Genomic DNA, 21,616 nt, shown 5'->3' with positions numbered 1-21,616 from the left:
ACAAAACTCAGTTGGACAACTTTAAAGCTGATTGACAGACAGGTTTCTTTGCTCTTAGAACTTTGCTTTTAAACAGTGTTTTAAATGTCTAATGTTTGTAATGAGTTAAAAAAATCACGGTCTGGGAAATGTGATCATGACAGCAGTAATGGTATTAGTCCTGTATCCACAGGAGAGAGTTTTCTGGCAGTCAGCTTTGGAAAAGGGATTCTATAAAAGCAGTGTCTATAATTCTGTTGTATCTCAATCATTTTAGATCCCAATTTGCTAGTAAAGAGATACTTGTAATTGCTAGTCCTGCAAATTTAGCTTTGTAAGTCACACAAATTTATTCCCTTTTTGCTTGCCAGCCATTTTTTTCCATGCCCACGCACCATTACTGATATATTTAATTTACATTTCCTACAGGGAAAATTATTGAAACTCAATAAAGTCAATAATGTCCAAAATGAAAGATCTCAGCTTCCTGGGTTGATTTGAGCATAAATAAAAACAACAAAAACAAGCCCCCTGAACATCTCTTTTTCTGATTAAGCAGATCTGATTCTGAATGCAAATCAGGGCCAATCTACCACAACAGTTTCCAGAACAGGGCTATATTTTAAACTCTTCTCACATGCCCTAATGTATCCACAGTGGAAAACAGGGCATGTGGGGTTGTGCTGTTTTTCATGCTGGTATTTGCAGGATGAGATACTAAATAACTCCCATCTGGTTTTGTTGATTTTTTTTGTAGACTGCTATTGAGAAGTTAACCCATGACTACCTAAATCTATTTCATTTTCCACCATTAATTAAGGTAAGTCTCACTGTTGATATAAGCCATGCTTCTCGTGCTGATATGAATATTTTCCTGTTCTCATGTCTCAACTTTCCCCCATTCAGGGGAGGGCAAGGTTGCAGTTCCTACAGGGGGTTGTAACAAATGCGGAGTCAACAGCAGCAATGGGTCACATCAGAACAAATAATAGGATAATAGAAATTGTTTTCAGGGAAGTTCTAAGTTTGAGTACTTTATACCTTTTGTATCATGGAGCCTGTAGAATTAAATTAAGCAACAACTGGTTGCAATTTGCTAGCTGTCATTAATCAGAAACTACTTTGAAGAGCCATTCCTCCAAACTGCTGCCACCAACTGGTCACCACTGAAGAACAGCAGACCCCTGGCCCAGAATAAGCCCGTAATTCCCCAGTTTGCTAATGTTACAGGAGAGAAGGATGACAGGATGATTTAGTGTCTTGCCACCCTTACATTAACCCATTAGTTTTCTGATAATCTGTAATAAGACCCATGCAAAAGGGAGGGAGCATTTGGGGACTTTTGTGTTGCAAGACCAGATGTTTGCCTTATTTAATTCAGTAAGCTAACCAAGGAATTCTAGACCCCAAATCCTGAAGTAGCTTTTTTAGTCACAATTTATTGCACAGCAATAGAGTGAAATCCACATAAAGCAAATCTTCATATAGCAAAACTCCAGAGGAGAAAATGAAAGTCAGAGCATTGCTGCTTTGCTTTGCTGTGCCAGCTGCAATTCCAGTGGCAGAGGCTGTCACGGTGCTTGCAGGGACACTGCACTGTGCCAGAGCAGCTCAGCCAGGAGCAGGAAATGTGCAGCATCTCCCAGTTGCCATCCACTACCAGCTCTAAACCCATGCAGAAGCCTTTGCCCCTCTTGCAGTCATGTCTCCTTTCTGCTGCCTGCCAGACTTGTCACACCTGAAAGGCAAATCCTTTCTGCCACCAAAGGGTGTGCTCGTGTCTCCCAGTGGGTTGTGGTAGATGTGAATTCTTACCTTTACCTGTTTTTTTTGGCAGGATTCTGCAGGTGGAGCTGAAGAAAGCATAGAGAAAGTAGTGAATCTTGAACTTGTGTTTGGTTATCACTTGAAGCCGGGAAACAGTCCAAAGGTAAGCTGGGAGTGCTAGATCAGTGTGTGTGGTTAAGAGTCCCTAACCAGAGGGTCCAGTATCTTCTGGACACAAAAGATAAATTTGCATGAAGATTCTCTTGTTTTGGAAAGTGCTGACTGAATGTCAAGGTGGCAAATGGGGCTGCATCAGTGATGATGATGTTCCCCAGAATAGGCAAGGAAGAAAAGAGCGGCACAAAAAGTTTTGGCTGAAAGCTTTTGTTTCCTTGTGAACTGTTTTTTAAATTGTAATTTTTATAATTTGGGATTTCACTTTGTTCCTTTTATCCCAATGAGTGTGAAATGGTAATCCATTTATTCAAAAAAACCACTGACAGTTGAGCAGTGGCATATGCCTGATGTTGGTGGGCAGACTTCCTTTTGTCTCAGCAAAAAGGAGATACTGTTTCATGCAACCAAGAGGAGTTTGGAAAATACATGGTATGCATGGCTGCTGGCTGGGCAGGACTGGTCCTGGTGGAGACTGTGTGCTCTCATGGTCCTGGGGAAGGAGGGAGGGGTGGTTGGAGCACAGAACTGCTGTGCTCCAGCAATTGCCAGTGTGCCACATCCTAATCAACCCTCAGCTCCAAGACGAGCTGCTTCAAGGATCTCTCGTTACACTCTGCGTAACAGGAGTGTTGATGACTCCAGGTGTTCCAGCAAAGGATTTCTACCACATTGTTTTTTCTCAAGAGTAAGGTTTGTCCCATGCTTTCTGTCTGCTTTGTCCAGCTTGCCATGGACTCTGAATTCAAGGGTTTTAGAATTAAACATCTATGTGGAAATGGTGCGCAAAGCATTTCTGAGCTAGAGTCAGGGGTTGTGACAGCAGGATTTGTTTCCTTTTTTATTTGATAAATCTGCATTGTGTGTCCACCTTAAACTTGTGGGAGGCTGACTTTCATCTTGTGTTATCTGGCTGCTTTGCTTTCAGGGCATATTGTTTGCAGAAGTCTCTTGATTTCTGTACTTGGTGGTGCTTGCAGAGAAAGCATTTAGGTTTGAACTTAGTAGGAACTTGTACTCATACTGAAATAATTTCATCAATTTGAAAAAGCTTTTTGTCTGGAGACTTCTTTTTTTAGTTTGTTTCTTTTATCTTGAGTACTTCTTTTTCCTATAAAAATCTTCTTTATCACTATGTGAATTACTTAGACTGTCTCAGTGTTCTTGAATGCATGTTGCTTATGCAGCTGTACAGCTGCTTTTTTGTAGGTGTGCGTTTTTCTCTCCCATGTGCAACTAACTCTTGAAGGAACTAAAAGTCCATTTAAAAACTCATATCTCCCTTCCATTTCCAATATGAGCTGTGAGCCATAGTGCAGGGAGTTGGGCAATCACCTGCAGGAAAGAGCAAGAGAAGGAGCAAATAGACCTCTGAGCACTGGAGAGAAATTCATATTGTACTAATGGCTCCTTAAGTTTGAAGATAAGTAGATGTTTTAGCCATGACAGCAAAATGTGCAAATGAGACTGTGCGCAAAGTCTATGGGACAGAAGCTGAATTGTTATGAGAGGGCAGAGTTAGTTCAATGGACCTGTGTAGTGTTGTCATAACCTCTGCAGGCTTCTGACAACCTTTTTTATTTGGTCCTGCCTTCCCTGTGAGCTCCTAATTGGTCCTGTGTGCTCTGTGTGCTGTTGGGCCCTTTTCTAAGAAAGCCATTCCCTCTGAAGCTGTGGTTGCATGCCAGGCGTGCCTTCCCTGTCAGCTGCCCTGCTGCAGTACCCCATGTGCTCAGTGGTGCCATTCCAGGGAATGCACAATTTATCACCTGAATATGTCTGGGCTGGAAACATCTGTCTGAGATCTGCACATTAACTTGTACCTGCCTTTGAAGATATTGCAGCAGAGCCAGTTTGAAAAAGTGAACTGGAAGGAGCAGGTTGGTTGAGTTTTGGGCAGGGTGCTAGGGCCAACATGGGCAAGTAATTTGCATTAAACATAACATTAACAAAGACTGGTGTGGTACAAACTGTATAGGAAATTTGGCTAGCTTGCTTCTTTGAAAACCCCTGCACACAATCTTCTGGCTCCCCTAGAGGCTGCTTTGAGCTGTCATGTAGATTTGTTCCAAAATGAACTGGGAAAAGGGTGAAAACCAGGATTGAAGGATTTAAACTTCTTTTATTGTCCCATTTTTGTAAAACAGTGGTGCCTGTTCCTGTAAAACTGGGTCAGCAGAAGCACTTGGGATCATGCCTTCCACCATCTTTATAGCTAAAAAGCTGGCCTACATCAGTTTAAAAATAAATTTCTCAAAGGAACTTTACCCTAATCAGTCCCTATAACCAGCTGCCTAACTAAGAAGCATTTCTCCTGTTTTAATCATGAGGAAAAAGAGGCAATAAGCTCAAATCTGGGTTACACATTGAGGGTGTGTTCCCTGGGTGGTGTGTTGGCTGCTAGACTTGTGTACAGTGAGAGAGGTTATTAGGCTCAGCTGGGAGGTGCTCAGCAGTGCAGCAGGAAGGGCTCTGTAAGGAGAACAGCTCATGCTGGGAGGTTTTACACCAGGCTGGCTCTGTGCTGGTCTCTGAGTCCACTTCCCTTTAGTGCATCTTCTGGTGTAGTTGCACCTGGAACCAAGCCATCCATGTCACTGGAGGTGGCTCTGCCCAAGCTTCAGACAGGATGGACACATAGGACAAAAGCCTCCTGGTCCAAACGAAAGCTGGGGAGTGCATCATGACATACAGCCATACCACCAGATACAAAAGTGCTGGAGAAGCTGGTCCAGGACCCAGAAACCATTTCAGGGGTGCTGGTTAATTCGGATGTGTTTGGCTGGTAAGAGCACAGCACCATCTGTGCTGTGAAGATGTTTCCTCAGGGCACAGGTGTCCTCTCCTGGGCACTGCACTGTGCCCCATCAGCACAGCCAGCACACCTTTCTTCATCAGCAGACAGAAAATTAAGGCCTTAGGAATGGCAGTGCCTTTTAGCAAGGATCCTGCTGGATATGCTTCAGGACAGCATTTGAATGTTCAGCCTTTTCTGTATGCTGAATGAAACATTGACTTCCCAGTAAACAGCTTTACCAGCCCCATATTTTTTATCTAATTTAAACTGCATCTTGTAGTGGGATTATGTTGGTTTCCACCAGCTGACAGATGCAGTCATTTCATTACAGTTTCCTTCCTTTTTTAGCTGCATCTTTGGAGGCTATAAAAGCTCAGTTGACCTTTGTGCTCTCTGAATGCATCAGGAGTGAGCACTGCAAAGCTAACCTGGTTTTTAGAGGTTTCTTTTCCAACTCTTGTAGTTCAAGTTATGTGGTTACTTCCATTCACTGCCTTTTCATGACCTTTCTGTACACAGTTCCCAATGAGCTGAAAGGTGATAGATTTAGACTTTTTTCTCCCCCACAAATAAAAAAAAGCAGGGGACCACCAATTAAGTCCAAGATGGAGAGTAAAACAACAAACCCTGGCAGTTGTGGCTTGAGCTGATTTGCAGGACTGCAGGGGGAATTTTCAATGGCTTTCTCATCCTAGATGGCTCATTAAAATTTCCCAATCAGGGAAAGGTGCCTGAGCTATGTCGGCTCCACACTGATGAATCACCAAACCCCTTGAGAAGGATGCCTTACAGTCTTTTTGCCTTCTATTAATGCATTCTTTAGTTTTGGTCCTCAAAAGGGCAGATTTCACTATGCCATTGAATGTTTTCATTTTTTACCGAGAGTGGCACAATTTGACCTATATCCAAACACAAAGCCTTGAAGTTGGCTCACCATTTCGCCTGATTTTTCCCCATTTACCTTTCCCTCTATTTGACAAGGTAAGGAGCAGAGCCTCTTCAAAGCCATCTGCTAACTGTGTGAACTATTTTCTAGCCTTGAATATCCAAACTGAGATGTATTTTAATGCTATTATTTAAATGTGTAGTGGCAAAGGTAATGTACTATTAAGGCTACTTTAAAGCGACATTGTGACCAACTCTTCATGTGGAGAAGCCCAGGCCAGCAAAATGCAGGCAGTACAAAAAAATCAGTACTGAAATAGTTGTAACTGGAATGTGGTTTCACAAGTGCTTGAGACCATTTCTGCTGCTTGTTCCTCCCCACCCTCCCACTATATCAACGCTCATAAATTCTTTCTTTACTTTCCGAAAAATAAAGCAAGAGCCAAGGTATAACATTTGAAATTTCAGTTCTACAGTTTTTCAGTCATTTATATTCTCCATGTTCTGTAGGTATTTTAACCCACTTCACTAAGTAAAAATGGAGGAGGAATTGGTTTTACTAATCCTCCCTTTGCAAAATAATCACAGGTACCTTGACTTTCTAACATGGGGTTATTTGTCCTTATCTCAAAACCTCATCTTCTAAATCCTCCCTCTTTAATTCCATTTCAAAGCACAATGCTTTCAGTACTAAAGACTAATAGTTAATGCAAGAATCAGAGTAGCTGTGTTCGTGTGCTATTTTCATAAATTTCTTCCTATTCTATCAAGTACTCAGTGAGGGGACACAAAGAATTACCTAAGCTGTAAAATAAAACCACAGCCACATTAAAATATTGCCACCACCATTAAGAACAGAATATTGTAGTCTGCTAAGAAGGTGGATCAGTGCAGGTGATCTGAGCTCCTGGTATTTTCTTCCAAAGACTCTTTTCAGGACCATATATTGTTTTTGCATCAGGTGGAGCTGGTATAACTCCATCATCTCCACTGGGATTGCTCCAGCTTTAGCATCCATGTGTAATTGAAGTCAAACTCAAGCCAAGACCTTTAAAAATCCTTGTGTAGCCAGTGCTAGACCAAGGATACCTATTAGAAATTATTCCATAGCCCTGAAGAGATGTAGACTTTTCAGGCAGGTATTTTGTTCACTTGACTTTCTAGACTTTTTAATCTAAAGATTTATTTTTATACCTTGACCACTGAATTAACTTGCTGCCTTCCACACGTTATCTCTCACATATTGAAGATAGGTCTGCAGAAGCACAGACAGGTTCCCAGTGATCTGTAGGCTTGGCATGTGCTATCCAGACAAAAGCCTGGAAGAGAAGCCTTTGTTCCCAGCAGAACAGTGGCCCTGCCATGCCTTTCCTGAGCTCCGGAGCACCCTTGTTCCCTCAGCCAATGTCCTGCAGAGCTGCAAGTCCCAGAGTGTGAGCAGTCACTCTACACGCTGCAGTGGGGACATGGTGTCTGCACGTTGTCCCCACGAGTGGTCCACAGGAAATGCCACTGCAGGACAGTACAGGAGGGCACCCATGCAGCCCTCAGGGAAGGGACTGGTTTTTCATGCTTCCACCTTTACCATCCCACTGTTGCAAGCAGCCTGCTCATGTGGATGATGCCTGTGACTGCAACACCCCCGTTTGCTTCTGATCACATGGCAGGGGCAGCTTTTGGTAAATGCTGGGGCTCACTGAGCTCTTGCCTTGCCTGCTGCAAGCCCCTGTTCTCAGGGCACACACAGCAGTGCCTGGTACTTACCATTATGTGCAACTCTGTTGTGCACACAGCTCCACAGCCCTGGATGTTGAAGAAGGGCACTGCCAGGGGACAGATATTTTTGGTAGTGCTGGCTGCTCTGTGTAACTGTTAAGGGGCCTCTTGCTTCTCCAGGCAAAGCTGCAGCCAGTCAGTGCCTGCTGCCTTGCAGGGGAGTAAGGGCTCCAGCTCGGAGGAGGCACCCAGGCAACTGATAACATAAATATATCTTCCTCTTGCTTTGTTTCTGTACATTTTAAGACCATCTCTCTTGCAAGGCCTCCCCTCCGCCCCTCTTTTTTCTGCCTGCACAGCTGAAACAAAACCAGCGGTGGAGCCACCTTCTCTTGCTGGAGCCTGGCTGGCAGCAGCCTGCCCTGACCTGAGACACCAGCCATTGTTAAGGGTATAACACATTTACATATTTTGCAATAAAACATCAGTTATTTGCATTACTGTGTCAAGTTTTATTTGATTCTTTCACCTAAAAATGACTCATTTTCCTTTCTTGTATTTTAAAAACCAACTACTCTAAGCTTGTTTGAGAATAATCAAAAATTGCCCATTTAGCTAGAAGTCATTTTCTTTTCAAAAGGCAAATGTTATTTAATCTTTCAGCTGTTCATTGTGCCATCATAAATACTTTCTTTTCAGCACAGTTGTGGGGACTGAAATGAGCCCACTAATTGCCTCCCATTTCGACTGACATGTGGTGGTTTAGTGGAAAGAGAACACAGCGGGGAGAAGGAAATAGGAGGCTGAGAAAATGAGAGCTAATTATTTTCACTGCCTCATGTCAGGCTCTGTGTCAGCCTTGTTTTTACAAACTGGAAGGTTTAGCACTAAATAAAACAAACTGGCGTCATGTTTTTATATACTGGCAGTGTCATGGAAGCAGCTGCACATCTCAAAGACAATATAATGCCTGCATTCGCATGGACACCATCTGACAGCCACTGTGAGCCACTGCTAATGAGGATATCACAGTGGTGCCAAGTGAAAGGTGCTGAATTATGTATGATTCTTCATCAGTGCAGCAATAGTCCTGTACATCATTATGAGACATTGTTTTGCTGAAGAGATTAAAACATTCTTAGTTCCAGACCCTGCAACCTATACATGCTACAAGAGGTTATTAATGGAATTTTTAGGGAGAGTTTCTTGTGGATTTCTTTTTGGTTAAAAATATCTCATGGGACAAAGCTGTGGTGGGTCATGACACTATACATATAAAGAAGAGAAGCAAATTAACCATAATTGTGTTATCTTCCTTTAAATCCAGTATAATAAAATATAGTGTAGCAGGGTGATACATAATGATAAATAACCCAAGTGCTGTCACTAGATGTTCAACTCTAATGCCTTTAAAACAGCAGGTTTCAGCAGCTGAGATAGATAATAGCTAAGAATGTAAAGGAGCTTCTGGGGACCTAAATCATCAACATGCTACTACTTTTAGTATCAGCATGGCCAACATTTTTTTTCCTTATTTGTTTCATCCTGCGCTACATCTTACTTTTCTTTTAATATCCAGTTATCTGCTGCAATGCCATTTCCATTTTTATTTCAATCGTTAAAAAACAAAAAAAGTTTACTGCAACCACAGATTTTAAAATGAATCCTTGATTTGGGCCCCCTTGAAAAATGAAGTGCCTCCCTAGCAAAGGTTTGAAGCTGTTGTTGCAGGATATGTGTTTGCTGTTTAGAGCCTGTGCCTGATCTTTTTCATTTCCCTTTCAGGTTTTTTTTGCAGACATAAACGCATATGGGGTTAAAGGAGTATTGTCACCACAGTAAGCTGGAGACTTAATTTTTAAAGTGTTCTTATTTCTTGTTTCAAAGAGAAAGAAGCAGCTCAAATACATGTGTGATTTGCTTTTTTTTTTCTACAGTAATTTTCAGAGGCTGTTGATTTTTTGGCTTTGTCAAAGTGTTATTTGGAAATGTTTTCACACAAAGTTTTGCAGGTTGTGCCTTTCGGTTCTGAAACTAGATAATTTTGTAAAACAAAAAGCTGATTTTTTTTATTTAGATCAAAATCAAGCAGGTAGATATTGGGAGGTATTATAATGCTTGAATGACAAGATATCCAGGGAAGTCTCTTTGAAGGACTTATGTAAGCATATCTATCAACCAGACACATTGAACAAGCCATTTCCAAGTTATTTTCCCACAAATGCCTGGCACTAAATGTCGTTTTGACCTAAGAAGTCATATGGCTACACTTCATCAAAGAATTGAAATTCATATGCTTGGCTTTTCTAGCCAAATTTTTGCTTAAATGGATGAGCATCTCCTATTATAAGAATCTGGAACTCCATTAGAAAACACAGAAATATGTCCCTTCCTTTCTACAGCACACAAATCTTGCATTATTTACTGTTTGGTTGAACAGAATGGTTACTAGGTTTGTAAGACAAGTAATCACCTACTGATCTTAGATATTTGCTAAGTGCCTTGATTATAAAGTCACCTGCCTGCTGCCTTTTCCATTTCCTTCCTTCCTTCCTTCCTTCCTTCCTTCCTTCCTTCCTTCCTTCCTTCCTTCCTTCCTTCCTTCCTTCCTTCCTTCCTTCCTTCCTTCCTTCCTTCCTTCCTTCCTTCCTTCCTTCCTTCCTTCCTTCCTTCCTTCCTTCCTTCCTTCCTTCCTCCCTCCCTCCCTCCTCCCTCCCTCCCTCCCTCCCTCCCTCTTTCTTAATATATTTTCCTTTTCCCTCCCAACATCCCCTTGCCTCTCACTCTCCTTATTTGCTCCTTCTCTCTTTCATTCTCCCTTTCCCCTTTACAATAATAATTTTCTAATAACACAAAATGAAAACCTTTCCAAATAAAATGAGACATGTATTTTTGAGGGACCACAGCAGTATCCTGTTATGGTATCTTGGTATCTGCACAGTCTGGCTGGAGAGGGCTCCAAAGAGGGCCAAAGATTTGGGGACTGTATTTGAGGGACAGGAGTGTGTGTGTTTCTGTGAAGATGCAGTTCAGAGCTGGGGAAGGCAGTGTTTGTGCAGGCCTCAGGCGTCCACCCCTGCACAGGGCAGTTTGATCCATGACTGCATGGAGAGGGATCCTGCCTGTGCAGCGGACCTGGCAAGAGGATGGACAGTGGCAATGCCCACCCCCTGCCAGACCCTGGACAATTTATTGGTTATTATTGATATTAATGACATTATTGATAATAATGATATTATTATTGATTTATTTTGTTTATTAAAATGAGATCATATTTGTCAGATCTAGCCTGCCCAGAAATGTGAATGCACAGCACAAAATCCTGAGTCAGGAGGGCATGGGAGCCCTGGCACAAGCTCTAGCTCTCAAGTGCTTGGCACTGGTATTACTCAGAGATGGCAGGAGATGTGCTGAACTAACTGGAGGATAGTACTTTATGTTGATATTTTTTTCTTTTCTTGGCTCTGGTGTTTTTGTAAAACTTAAAAATGTCATCAAGCATCTTGTCTCTAACCTCAGGTTTGATTTGCACTACCATGAATCTCCTGCAAAAAAGCCTGGCAACAAGAACGTTGGGTAGGGAAAGGAGCACAAGTTTGATATATGAGAAGGAGTCAGAGACAATTTGCTTTGCTGTTGCTGTTCTGTTTCAAAGCACATGCTATCCTCATGTCAGAACCAGTGCACAGAGCTGAACCTGCCTGGGACAGGACAGGCATTGCCCTGCGTCAGCTCACAAATGTGAAAAATAGGACAGAAAAGAGACGTGCAAAGAGATACAGTCTGTGATTAGGAAATGGAGGCACAGGGTGACTTCAGCACCTGAGCAGGTTGCACAGGAAGCCAGTAGCAGAACTGGAAACTGAACTTGGTGCCTCTGAGTCTTGGTTGGTGCCCTGACCACTGAACTGCAGTTCCCATCACTCAAACTCGCACCAGGGCAGTGCAAAAACCAATTCACATGGCCTCTCTGCTTGTAAAATGTGGAAGCTTTCAAAGCAGACACATGGACACACAGGACCAAATGCTGTCATAAACATAATTTCTTGTTGCAGTTCAGAAATTATTATATTTCGGTTTTCTTTTAATTTGGAATTGCCAGTTTAATGTGTGATGGAAAGCTTTGAGCCTTCTGAGGGCTGAGCTCCTGTGTTACACTTATGAGAGCCATACGTGCAAACACCACAGATAATCACCTGTGCAAATGGGTAACTTTTAGGCTGCTGTATGTTTGTCTGTGCAAATAACTGCTTACACAAGCCCGTGGCCCTAAGTGTCCATCTGTGTCCCCACTGAAACCTTTAGCATTTTCTGAGGAAAACCAAGGTGAAGACTGCCTTCTGCGAGCGCTGAGCCCACACCTGCCTTACAGGTGGCATGTGGCAGATACAGACCCCTGAACCCCTGGCATGAAGGGGTTGGAGGAGCTTCTGTCTTTGTGAAGGGAAGATTTCCTCCTTCCTGTATGGAGGTGGAGACACTCTGCTTCAGTGGCAGCATGGTCCTTCAGGGGACTGATTTTTGGAGATGCTATGTGCACTGCACTCATCCCCAGTATCTCAGTGCACAGTATCTCATCCCCAAAGCACCTGCCAGGCAGACCAGCAAATGTTGGCTGGTTTGCACCATGGACAGGCAGTCTCTGGTCCCCAGTGGGAGCCTCCCTGGCCACAGACACAAACCCCAGCTCCAGCACTCAGTCCATGTGGGATGTCCTGCAGGATGCTGCCAGTTGTCACTGTTCAGCTCAGGGGATTAAGGATACCTTTTACTGCTGTGGTTTATTAGACTCAATGTGATTAGTTTCTTAGCTGAGCTTCTTTATGATTAAAATGCAGTTGGAGGCAAGCAGACGTTGAGGATGCTCAGTGCTCTCAGTATCTGAAATAACTGGGCTGTGATAACAAGCTCATCCTTTTGCCCATTATTTGAGTGATTGTCTTGAAGGTGTTGCACAGACTTTGCCCATTCATTCCTGGTTTCACTGGGACGATGTCCTTGTGCCTGGCTGTCAGCTCTGACTGTGACCCCAGGTGATGGCTCCCATCACTGCCTGTCCCTCCACTGCCCTGGGGTGTGCAGAGCTCCCAAGCCACATGCTCCAGCAGGCTGTCTGTCCAGGTGAGGCCATTCAGGGACACCACACCTCAGAATATATCCAGACCTGTCAAGGTGGCAGCTGCCTCACAGGGTGAGCTGAGGGAAGAAGAAACAAGAAGACTGAGAGTTTTCCATTATCAACACTGTACTGCAAACATGTATAAAATGTGTATATGCCTCTTCACTTTCTCGCTGGGTTATTCCCTTCATATATTGAGGATTAGATTTCGGTTGTTTCGGCATTTAGTTTTGTTTCATTTTGGGTTTTGTTGTTGAGTTTTCTTTTCCTATTTGTATTCTAACAATCCAGCACTCTTTTTTTTATTATTCATAGGATTGTAAATGGAAAATGTACATGGAGATGGACGGGGATGAAATTGCAATAACCTACATAAAAGATGTGACATTCAACACTAACCTACCTGATGTAGAGATTTTAAAGATGACAAAGGTATTTACAGCCTTAAAGCTTTCAGGAATTCACAGATCTCAAACAAAGACATTAAAATACCACAGCAGTCGACTTTTGTGCTTGCAGAAGCTCAATCTCTTGACAGCTTTTAAATAAAATGCACATTTTAAATAGAATTGTATCATAATAGGAGTTAGGTATTTTGGTTCTCCTTTAAGCTGACAATAATGTTTACAATAGACAAATAAGAGAAGGAACTAATTTATATTTTCTTGTTTTAATTCCATGTTATATCCTCTGAATTTATTACCTGTTTTAATGAAACGAATGTTCCAAAAATTGCTTTATTTTTCAAGAGAAGAAACCAATTTAAATGTTCCAGAAACCTCATGCTATTTGTCTGGGGGGTTTTGTTGGGTTTTTTCTCTCTTTCTTTTTTCTTCTCTCTCTTTTTTTTTTTTTTTTTTTTTTTTTTTTTTTTTGTGTGTGGTTTTAGAACTTTTATCTGGTTCTAAAACTCTCTCTTTCATGCACCAGTGAATTGCAAAGACTGAAATCCATCGCAGACAGTACAGCACTGAACATCTGCAATTCATTGTCACTGAGCATTTTACCCTGTGTCAGAACCTGCCTGTAAATATTTACCAGTAAGCATTTAGACTGCTTTTCCCTAAGGAACAGAAGTTTTGTTGATGCAGAGGGCATTTTGTTAGCTATTATTTTAATTGTTTGTTTTTATTAATATGCTCTACTTGATAATAGCTAACAAAATAAATTTCTAACTGAAAAAATATACAGCTTGATTGCCAATTAGAATGCTGCTCTAATGTGCACTGGTAAAAACACCCAAACTCTTGAGTGCTTTTAACTGTGAATTTTTGTGGCAAAATCGGGAGGGGAAACTTTCAGTCATTTTTTCTAAAGGAAAAAATGAAAAACATTGTCAACAGTCAGAATTTTAAGGAAAATGTGATATAGGTCTATTTGCCAAAAAATATTCTAATATTTAATTAATGCTAACACTATTTTTATGGTTAGTGATTTCTGGAACAACACTTATGATTTTTTTTGTTATCATTACTATTACTATTTTGTTTTTATTACTATCATTAGTTTTCTGTCTAATTTAAATCTTGGACATTTCCATTTTTCCTTTTAAAAAGGCATCAAGTTAAATAAACTAACAACTAGATACAGTAGCATTAACTTTTCACATACTTCAACATTTTTATATTTGTCAAGAAATATCTTTGAGAATCTCTAGATATTTGTTCTTGCTTTGAGAATCTCTAGATATTTGTTCTTGCTTTCCTCTGTAAATCTAGCAGAAGAAAAAGTGTACACGCACAAAATTGAAAAATATTGAAAATATTCCCTGAAAATATTCCATGTTGTCTCATCTGCTGTGTGTTATGTATGGAAATCTCTTCTCAGTTTCCTTTTGTAAACCAGGAAGTAAATATTTCAAAAATATATTGCTTTGTCTCACAGAATTTTAAGGAAAGTATTGATGTTAACAATATAGGAATGAATGAAAAGAGGCAAATGTGTAAATCCCTTCTGGGTGATTTAGAAACAAGTTGGGAGATGAAGAGCACCTTAGAAAACTCCCACTATGTTTTTTCCAGCCACCGTTTGTAATGGAGAAATGGATTGTGGGCATAGAAGAGCACCAGTCTGTCGAATGTGTTGTTACGTATGAGGTAAGCTCTAAGAAACAAATAAAATAGTTGATCCAAGACAAAACCTACACAGGAGGTGTGGAAATAACATCCTGTGGCTTTGTTATATCCTATAATCAAGTTCTCAGCAGCCTGTAATTAGTTGTAAAATATAAAGTTCAGAGCAAAAGCTGAATGAAGTTTACAGAGACAATGGCCTCAGACTGCTGCCTGGGATGGCTCTTCTTCCCAAGGATGAAAGCTCCTTTTGCTTCAACTGTAATGGTCAATGGTGTTTGCATTATTTAAAGAGGCTGTTTTTTCTCTTTTCAATGATGTGCTAATTAGGAAAGCAGAGAAGAAACAGAAGAAAAAAAAAAGAGAAATCAAGAATAAGATAAAATAAAACCCAGAATACAATTTGATGTGATAGAAATTAGTTTTGTAAAAAAAAGTTTGCAGTTACTTACAATACTGATATTTTAAAGACTAACTCTGTATGTCAGAAGAAGGTTAATAATGAGATTCCAGCTCTGTCCTGAACAAGCATTCAGGCAGTGATGGAGCAATGGGGAAATCCTGGACCTTGCTTGCTTTTCCCAGAAGTGAAGAAGTAGTTCTTTCAGGCTGAAGTTTCTCTCAGGAGTCATAGGTCCTTAACAGCAAACTGAAGGATACTCCAGGAGAATTTTGTAGGGAGTCCCCCTGCAAAAATACCTTAGTCCTACCTCTTTTAGCAGAAAGCAGTGCACATTTGATCCTCATTAACAGAACTAGTAAAATGTGGTTTTGTGTTTTAGAGGAAGGCCTTCACATCTTTCCTCCGCAGGGTACAAGAATTGAAGCAGGTTTTCACTACCACATTTTTAGCATAATCACAAGTACCAGCCAAAATTATCTAGAGTCTAAAAATATTTGAGAACTTACTAAGTGGTTTTGCAAATCAGGCTCTATATTGAAACAACTGCTGCTGCCCAGGCACTAGTGGAAGTTCCCTCATAGGGGAGCTTAGTGTGTTGTGTGTTGTTTGTTGTTACATCCTCACACTTGTTGTGTCCTTCCTGAGCAGAGTGATGTCAGAGCTCCCAAAAGCACGAGGCACATCCAGGCTATCTGCTGGAGCAAGCTGAAAGCACAGGATGAGGTTGAGGCAGTACAGCTCCTGATCCAGACCTCGCTGCCCAGTTCGGAGGGGAATTCACGGAGCAGATCTGACTCAGGTAAGTCAGCACATGTGAGCTTTATTGCTGACATGGGCAGGGCATGTATGGGGAGGACAGCTAAAAGTCAATGCACATCACCCACTCAGCTTGGTGTCACCTGCAGCTGTGCTGAGGGTACAATCAATCCTCATTGTCAGTGATGGAGATAATAAATACCACTGGTCCCATATGGACCCCTCAGAGACACCACTTGTCCCTGATGTACACCAGGACTCTGAGCTGTTGACCTCTGGATGCAACCATTCAACCAGTTCCTTATCCTAACAGTCCACCCATCAAATCCATCTCTGTCCAATTTAGAGAGAAGGATGTTGGGGGGATCATGTCAAAGGCTTTACAGAAGTCCAGATAAATTACACCTGTAGCTCTTCCCTTGTCCACTGATGTTAAGATCAGGAAGCTCACCCAGTCCTCATCCTGCTGTCCATTGACTTGATAGGTGTGGGAAGAGGGGCTGACATTGAAGATTGAGACAAAGTCTTCTCCCCATCTGTTGTTACCAGTTTTCCAGTGCTGTTTATCAGGGGGGTACTCCTTCTTTGAACTTCTTATTTTGTTAACATAGTTTAAACCCTTCTTGTTATTCTTTGCATCACTTGCCAGGTTCAGTTTCAGCTTTGTTTTGCCCTTTCTCACTACATCCCTACACAACCAGACTTCATGTCTATGCTCTTCCCAGGCTACCCATCCTTGTTTCCACTTCCTGGGCATTTGCTTTTTTCCCCTTACTTTTGCCAGCACTTCCCTACTCAGACACACCAGTCTCTTACCTTCTTTGTCCAGTTTCTTGCTCCTGGAGAGCTCTTGCACTCTATGAAAGACTTCCTTAAAGATCTGTCAGCTCTATTCCACTCCCTTGTCCCCAGGGTATCCTTTCCTTTTGTCCTTGAGGAGCTGGAAGTCTGTTTTCCTAAAATTCATGAGCCTAACTATTTGACCCATATCCCTCAGGACTGCAAACACTACAAAAAAACTGCATGATCATTGCAGCACAGGCTGCTTCCAGTCTTGATGTCCCTGATTAACTTGCTTACATTGGTGGCCATCAGATCCATTTCTCCCCCTGGCAGAGCTGCCTGTTGCCTGTCTCTGAAGGGTAAGGGGGATGCCCTGTATGCTCCTGTAGGAAGCAGGCTGGAAGGAGTCCATGGTGAGAAGTTCACACTCAACTGGAGTGCTTTGGCCAGTTCTTCCCTCCCACCCTTAGCCAGCCAGCACACAGCTTTGCACAGATGTGGTGCTTGGACAAAGGGCACCTGCTGTTAGAGATGTGTGGGTGCTCTTGCTCTGGCCAGTGCTCTTGCAGGGGGACACACATACTTAGGCTGTAGCCTCAAAGACAAAAAGTCCCCTGTGGATCATGCACTGTTTTGACAAGTACAATACTGCCAGCCTGGCAGGCACAAGTGCTCCTGACATCCTGCTCTTCTCTGAGGAATTGTGGAAATCTTCCCACAGCATTCTTCTTCCACAGCTCGGCTTGCCCATTTGAGCCAGCCCTGGCTCATCATTGTCTGACCTCTGGAATGGTGTTTGTTATGGCTTCTGGGGCTTAATCTGTTCAGTGAGGTGTGTTTAATGATGCAGTGGGCTCTACAATGCAGTTTTCATTTCCTAATACATTTATGCTGCTGACAGATTCACACTCATCTCAGTTGACTCTAGCACAGTTCTGCCTTTAAGACCTGCTGTTGTTTTTGTAAAGATGTTTGTTAGCCAAGCTGTTTTTGTCTTCGAGTTCATGGTAGGGCTGCAGAAATGTTTGGGTTGGGACACCTGAGGGGCAGTACAGGAGCCGGAACAAGACACCAGTTAGTAGAGAAGGAACATCTCAATTTTGTACACTATTGGCTACTGTAGAAGAATGGCCCTGTGAATTGAGAGGTGCTGGGTTTGGACTGCAGACACATCTAACATGGGTGTGCTTATTCCTAAGCAATTGTGATCCATTTGCAACACAGTTATCTTTTATAATATGCAAATGAAATCTAGAACATGTCCTAAAAAATACATCTTTACTCCAGATTAGCTTTGCAGATAGAGGTTACCCTGGTTTTGGGGTGATGAGCCCTGCAGCCATACCAAGTATGGTGTGTATCTTCACAGGTTGGCTCAGCTGCTGTAAACCCAAATGGTTGCTTTTTTTTCAGTGAGTGGTGGGAGAGCTTGTCTGTCCCTTTGGCACACTGGAGGAGTTACATGGAAGCACTAATGTTTTGTCAGCAGCCAATTGAATAGGCACAGTTCAAAGGAGGTGGGTTACCAGCCAGCATGAAAGCTGTGCCTCAGCTCTAGCAAACCTTCTGGCCTGTCTTCTTTACCAGACCACCTATCCCAGGTTTAAAAGACCACCAAATCCAAGCACAAAGGTAAGGGTAATACCTGTCTAATAGGCTAAAATAACTACCTCTGTGGGCTACCACACAGAGCACAGAGTTGGTGGCTTAGAGACCATGTGAGGGAGAAGCCCCCCAGCCCATGAGAGGCATGAGAAGCCCCTTCTCCCAGCCCCAGAGGGCACACTGGAGATCTTGCTGGGCAGCTGGATCCTGGGCTGGCAGCTGCTGTTGGCTGTAAGGAGCAAGGACTCAGCAGCCTGAAGGGAGCCCCTTGTTCAGGGAGATCTAGTCCCATAGCACATGTGATGGCCACCTGAGTGTTGATAAGAAATGAAGATCTAAACTTGAGTCCTGAGCCTGCTGTTTCCAGGTTTATGAGGTCTGTGATTTACATCCACAGCCTTGGTTGGAGGGCACGGGGGAATGGCAGAGGCAATAGTGTCTATCAAGTACATTTTGGCATGCATGTTTCTTTTGAAACCATGACTTTCAAGGAGGTTAAGAAGCAGAGGAGGCAATTCCCATCTGTCTTTCTGTGAAAGAAGGTTCACCTCTAAGTGCAGGTGGAGCTATCTGCTGTGTCAGTGTCATACACACTATGATAGGGAAGACAGTTTCCTTTTGACATAGTTGACAATAAGTTGAAGTGATTTAAATCTCTTTGGATTCAAACAAAGTCTGGGGAAAAGAGGAGTGGAAGAGATCATCCATTACATTTTAACAGGAGAAACCCTAATGAGGACAGAGCTGCTATCCAGCTCCCACAAAACTCCCCATGGTCAATGAAGTGTTCCAGCGAGAGGCAGAGAGGATTATGCTTTCTTGTTGGAATGATATTAGCAATCTTTAAGAACAAATAATTCAAATCTCTCCAGAACAAAATTATTTTAGCTGCTCCCCATGAGTCTTTGGCCAGAACTGTGGCCTCAGATAAGAGGAATTCCTGTTCTCTGCTCTACCCACAAAGTAGCAAACCAGGCAGCCTTTGCAGTTCAAATGGAAAATTTACAGCTATTGTATTTGCTAAAGGCTTTCATGGAAACCACAGGACTGACTTTCAAAACCACTTCAGTGTGATCTCTGAAAGCTACAACTTTTGTTACAACCCCAGGGCTGTGACAGTAGGTGTAGAGGGAACTGTAATACCCTGAGTTGCTCACAGTTAAGCACTGTCTGAGCCAGCCTGGCTGAAGCCTAATGCCTCACTGACTTTTCCACATACAGAGTCAGTTTTCTGCATGAAGCTGGATGCAAAGTGGATTGAATTCTGAATTTGTAGTAGCAACAACAACTAAAGTAGCTCTGGTTTTTATGGTGTGTAGCAGTTTGAAAAGAAACTGGAGGCAGAGGAGGTGAATGTGGCTGCCGCAGCTGGGATTTGCAATGGCTCTGCACTGCTTCCTCTCTGTGCTGGGCTGCAAACAGCACGACTGTGCCAGATGGGAGAGGTGCAGCTGGAAGGCAATGTTGCAGCAGTACTGGTACCTTGGGGTGACCTCTGTGTCAGCTCCAGAGGTCTCCAGGCTCTTTTCTAATGAAAGCTGTGGAGAAATCTGCTGAGGTTGCCAAGAGCATCACAGGGCATGTTTAAAACCAGGTTGGGTTCAAATGACCAGAAGGCACCTGGGGGCGGGAGCCCACCTGAACAGCCAGGTGGATGGCTCAGTAACCGTCTTCTAGTCTAAGCTCCGTAATCTGCAGTGGCATCAGAAATATTTGTATCACTTGCTATTTTAAAAGCCCAACATTATGTTCAACCATAACATCAAACATACTCAAATCTAGGACTATCTGCTGCAAGGCTGGGAGGGGAAGGGTGGTTTGAGGTTCTTCCGAGAGAAACCCTGGTACGTAACCTCACACCTTTGGTAAACCTGAGAGCGGTTTTCCATCGATTCACAGAAAGCTGACTCTGTTTCCCTTCCCTTGCAGGCACTGACAGTCAGTGGATGCAGACCCTGCGCATGCAGCAGCTAGCAAAGGCCATTTCCCTCCAGCACGGCCACCCGCACAGCCCGAGCACGGTCACGCAGTACCTGCCCTACCTGCGCAGCCAGGACTCGTACGCCGCGGCCGTGCGGAGGACGCGCGCTCCCGTCAGCCAGCAGCTCACGTCCATCAGCCACTCGAGGAACTCCTCTCCCCTGTCGCACAGCTTGATGAGAAACCTTTCCAATCTGCACTTGAACTCAAAAGGCAGCAGCGCCTCCAGCACGGCCTCTGACACCCCTTCAGAGAGGGACAGGTCTGCCGGCCAAGGCAGGACCGCCTCGCACGGCGCCGCCTCCCGCAGCTCCTCGGGCGGGCGCCGCAGCGGGACCGGCTCCCCGGTGCCCCCGCGGCCCTCGGCAAGGCCCGGCAGGACTGCTCTGCCCGCGGGCCCCCCGGCCTCCCAGCACCGCAGGTACCCCCGCGCCCCTCCGCAGCCCTCGGCCATCCCTGGCATGCCCCCACAGGGTGACGGCGAGCCCAGGAGGGGCGAAGGGGAGAGCAGAGCCAGCGAGGGCGGCTGGATAAAGGTGCAGCACGCAAGGAAACCCCACAGGCAGGCCGCCGGCAAGCCGGGAAAGGAGAGAGCCAGGGGGAGCTGGCGGGGCCGGAGGACGTTCTGAGAGGAATTTGGCCCTTTATTTAACTGAACGTTCAACCTAGAGAAGATTTGCCTGCTCCTGTTCAATTTGCTGCATCGAAGCTGGTACCCACCTGGCTGGGGCCTGCCAGTGGACAGGGAGAGCTGCCACCTCTCCTCCTGTCACTGTCAGCGTCAAGGGATTTAATTTGGTTTTCTCCCCTCTTTTGTTTGGCTGCTCGTGTTCTCAGCTGACCGGATATCCACTCATTTGCTTAATATTTCAAAAATAAAATCCGTAAGGCACGGCTAGGTGCCCCAATGAAAGGCTCTGAGTTTCATCCTCGGGAGAGTTGTGCTGTTACCTCTCTCCTCACCTCACTTTGCTTCTAGGTGCTGAGTCCAGCTCTAAGCAGGGTCTTCTCACCCCTTGTCTAGTCTGCTTCTGCCAGGGCTATAGGAAGAGGTATATATTTCAGTATAGTCTGAAAAAAAGGGACACAAGGACATTTTTCTTCGGGTCCACTTTAGTAGCTTCACTTCTCCACTTTCAGCTTGCCATCCCTTCTCAGGAATTTCTTACTTTGTTCCTTATTAAAAGCCCCAACATTAGTTACCCAACACCACTGAGCACACTGTCACGTACACAGTTGTCTTAATCAGAAGGAGAATCAAAAACTAGGCTTTATTCTTTTGGGGAAAAAAAATTAAAATAGAGTGAGAAGAAGGCATTGCCTTTATCATAGTTACAACTAACCCCACTGAGGTCTATAATAATATTTATCCCTGTGCAGCTGGTATTTTTTAATTGAATTTTTAAATGTGGCCAGACTGTGTCGCTTTTGTCTTTCAGTATTCAGGTAGTAAAGACAAGGTCAGCAAAGTTTCTGATTAATGTGGTCTTTAGCTCTGCTGAGAACAAAGACACAGCTTAGACTCAGTTGGCGTCAGAAAGTTTCTTCGTGGCCTTTTCACTCCAAGTTGATTTCACACA

At 43.5% G+C, this 21,616-nt stretch overlaps 1 protein-coding gene across 1 annotated transcript in view; it reads left to right on the top strand.

Annotated features, from left to right (window-relative positions):
- The window catches only part of MAP3K20 (mitogen-activated protein kinase kinase kinase 20), an 89,621-nt gene extending 68,685 nt beyond the window's left edge, over positions 1-20,936 (top strand). Inside the window, exons 15-20 of the mRNA XM_030952249.1 lie at positions 737-799; positions 1,817-1,909; positions 12,753-12,869; positions 14,459-14,533; positions 15,561-15,711; positions 19,986-20,936. Of these exons, the coding sequence (XP_030808109.1) occupies positions 737-799; positions 1,817-1,909; positions 12,753-12,869; positions 14,459-14,533; positions 15,561-15,711; positions 19,986-20,665 (1,179 nt within the window). The 3' untranslated portion in view covers positions 20,666-20,936. The remainder of the gene's footprint in view (positions 1-736; positions 800-1,816; positions 1,910-12,752; positions 12,870-14,458; positions 14,534-15,560; positions 15,712-19,985) is intronic.
- The last annotated feature ends 680 nt before the right edge of the window (positions 20,937-21,616 follow it).

This window comes from Camarhynchus parvulus, chromosome 7, assembly GCF_901933205.1.
Source record: "Camarhynchus parvulus chromosome 7, STF_HiC, whole genome shotgun sequence".
In the NCBI taxonomy this organism is placed as follows: domain Eukaryota; kingdom Metazoa; phylum Chordata; class Aves; order Passeriformes; family Thraupidae; genus Camarhynchus; species Camarhynchus parvulus.
Note: the sequence above shows the minus strand (reverse complement) of the source record. Positions and strands in the feature narration are given on the sequence as shown.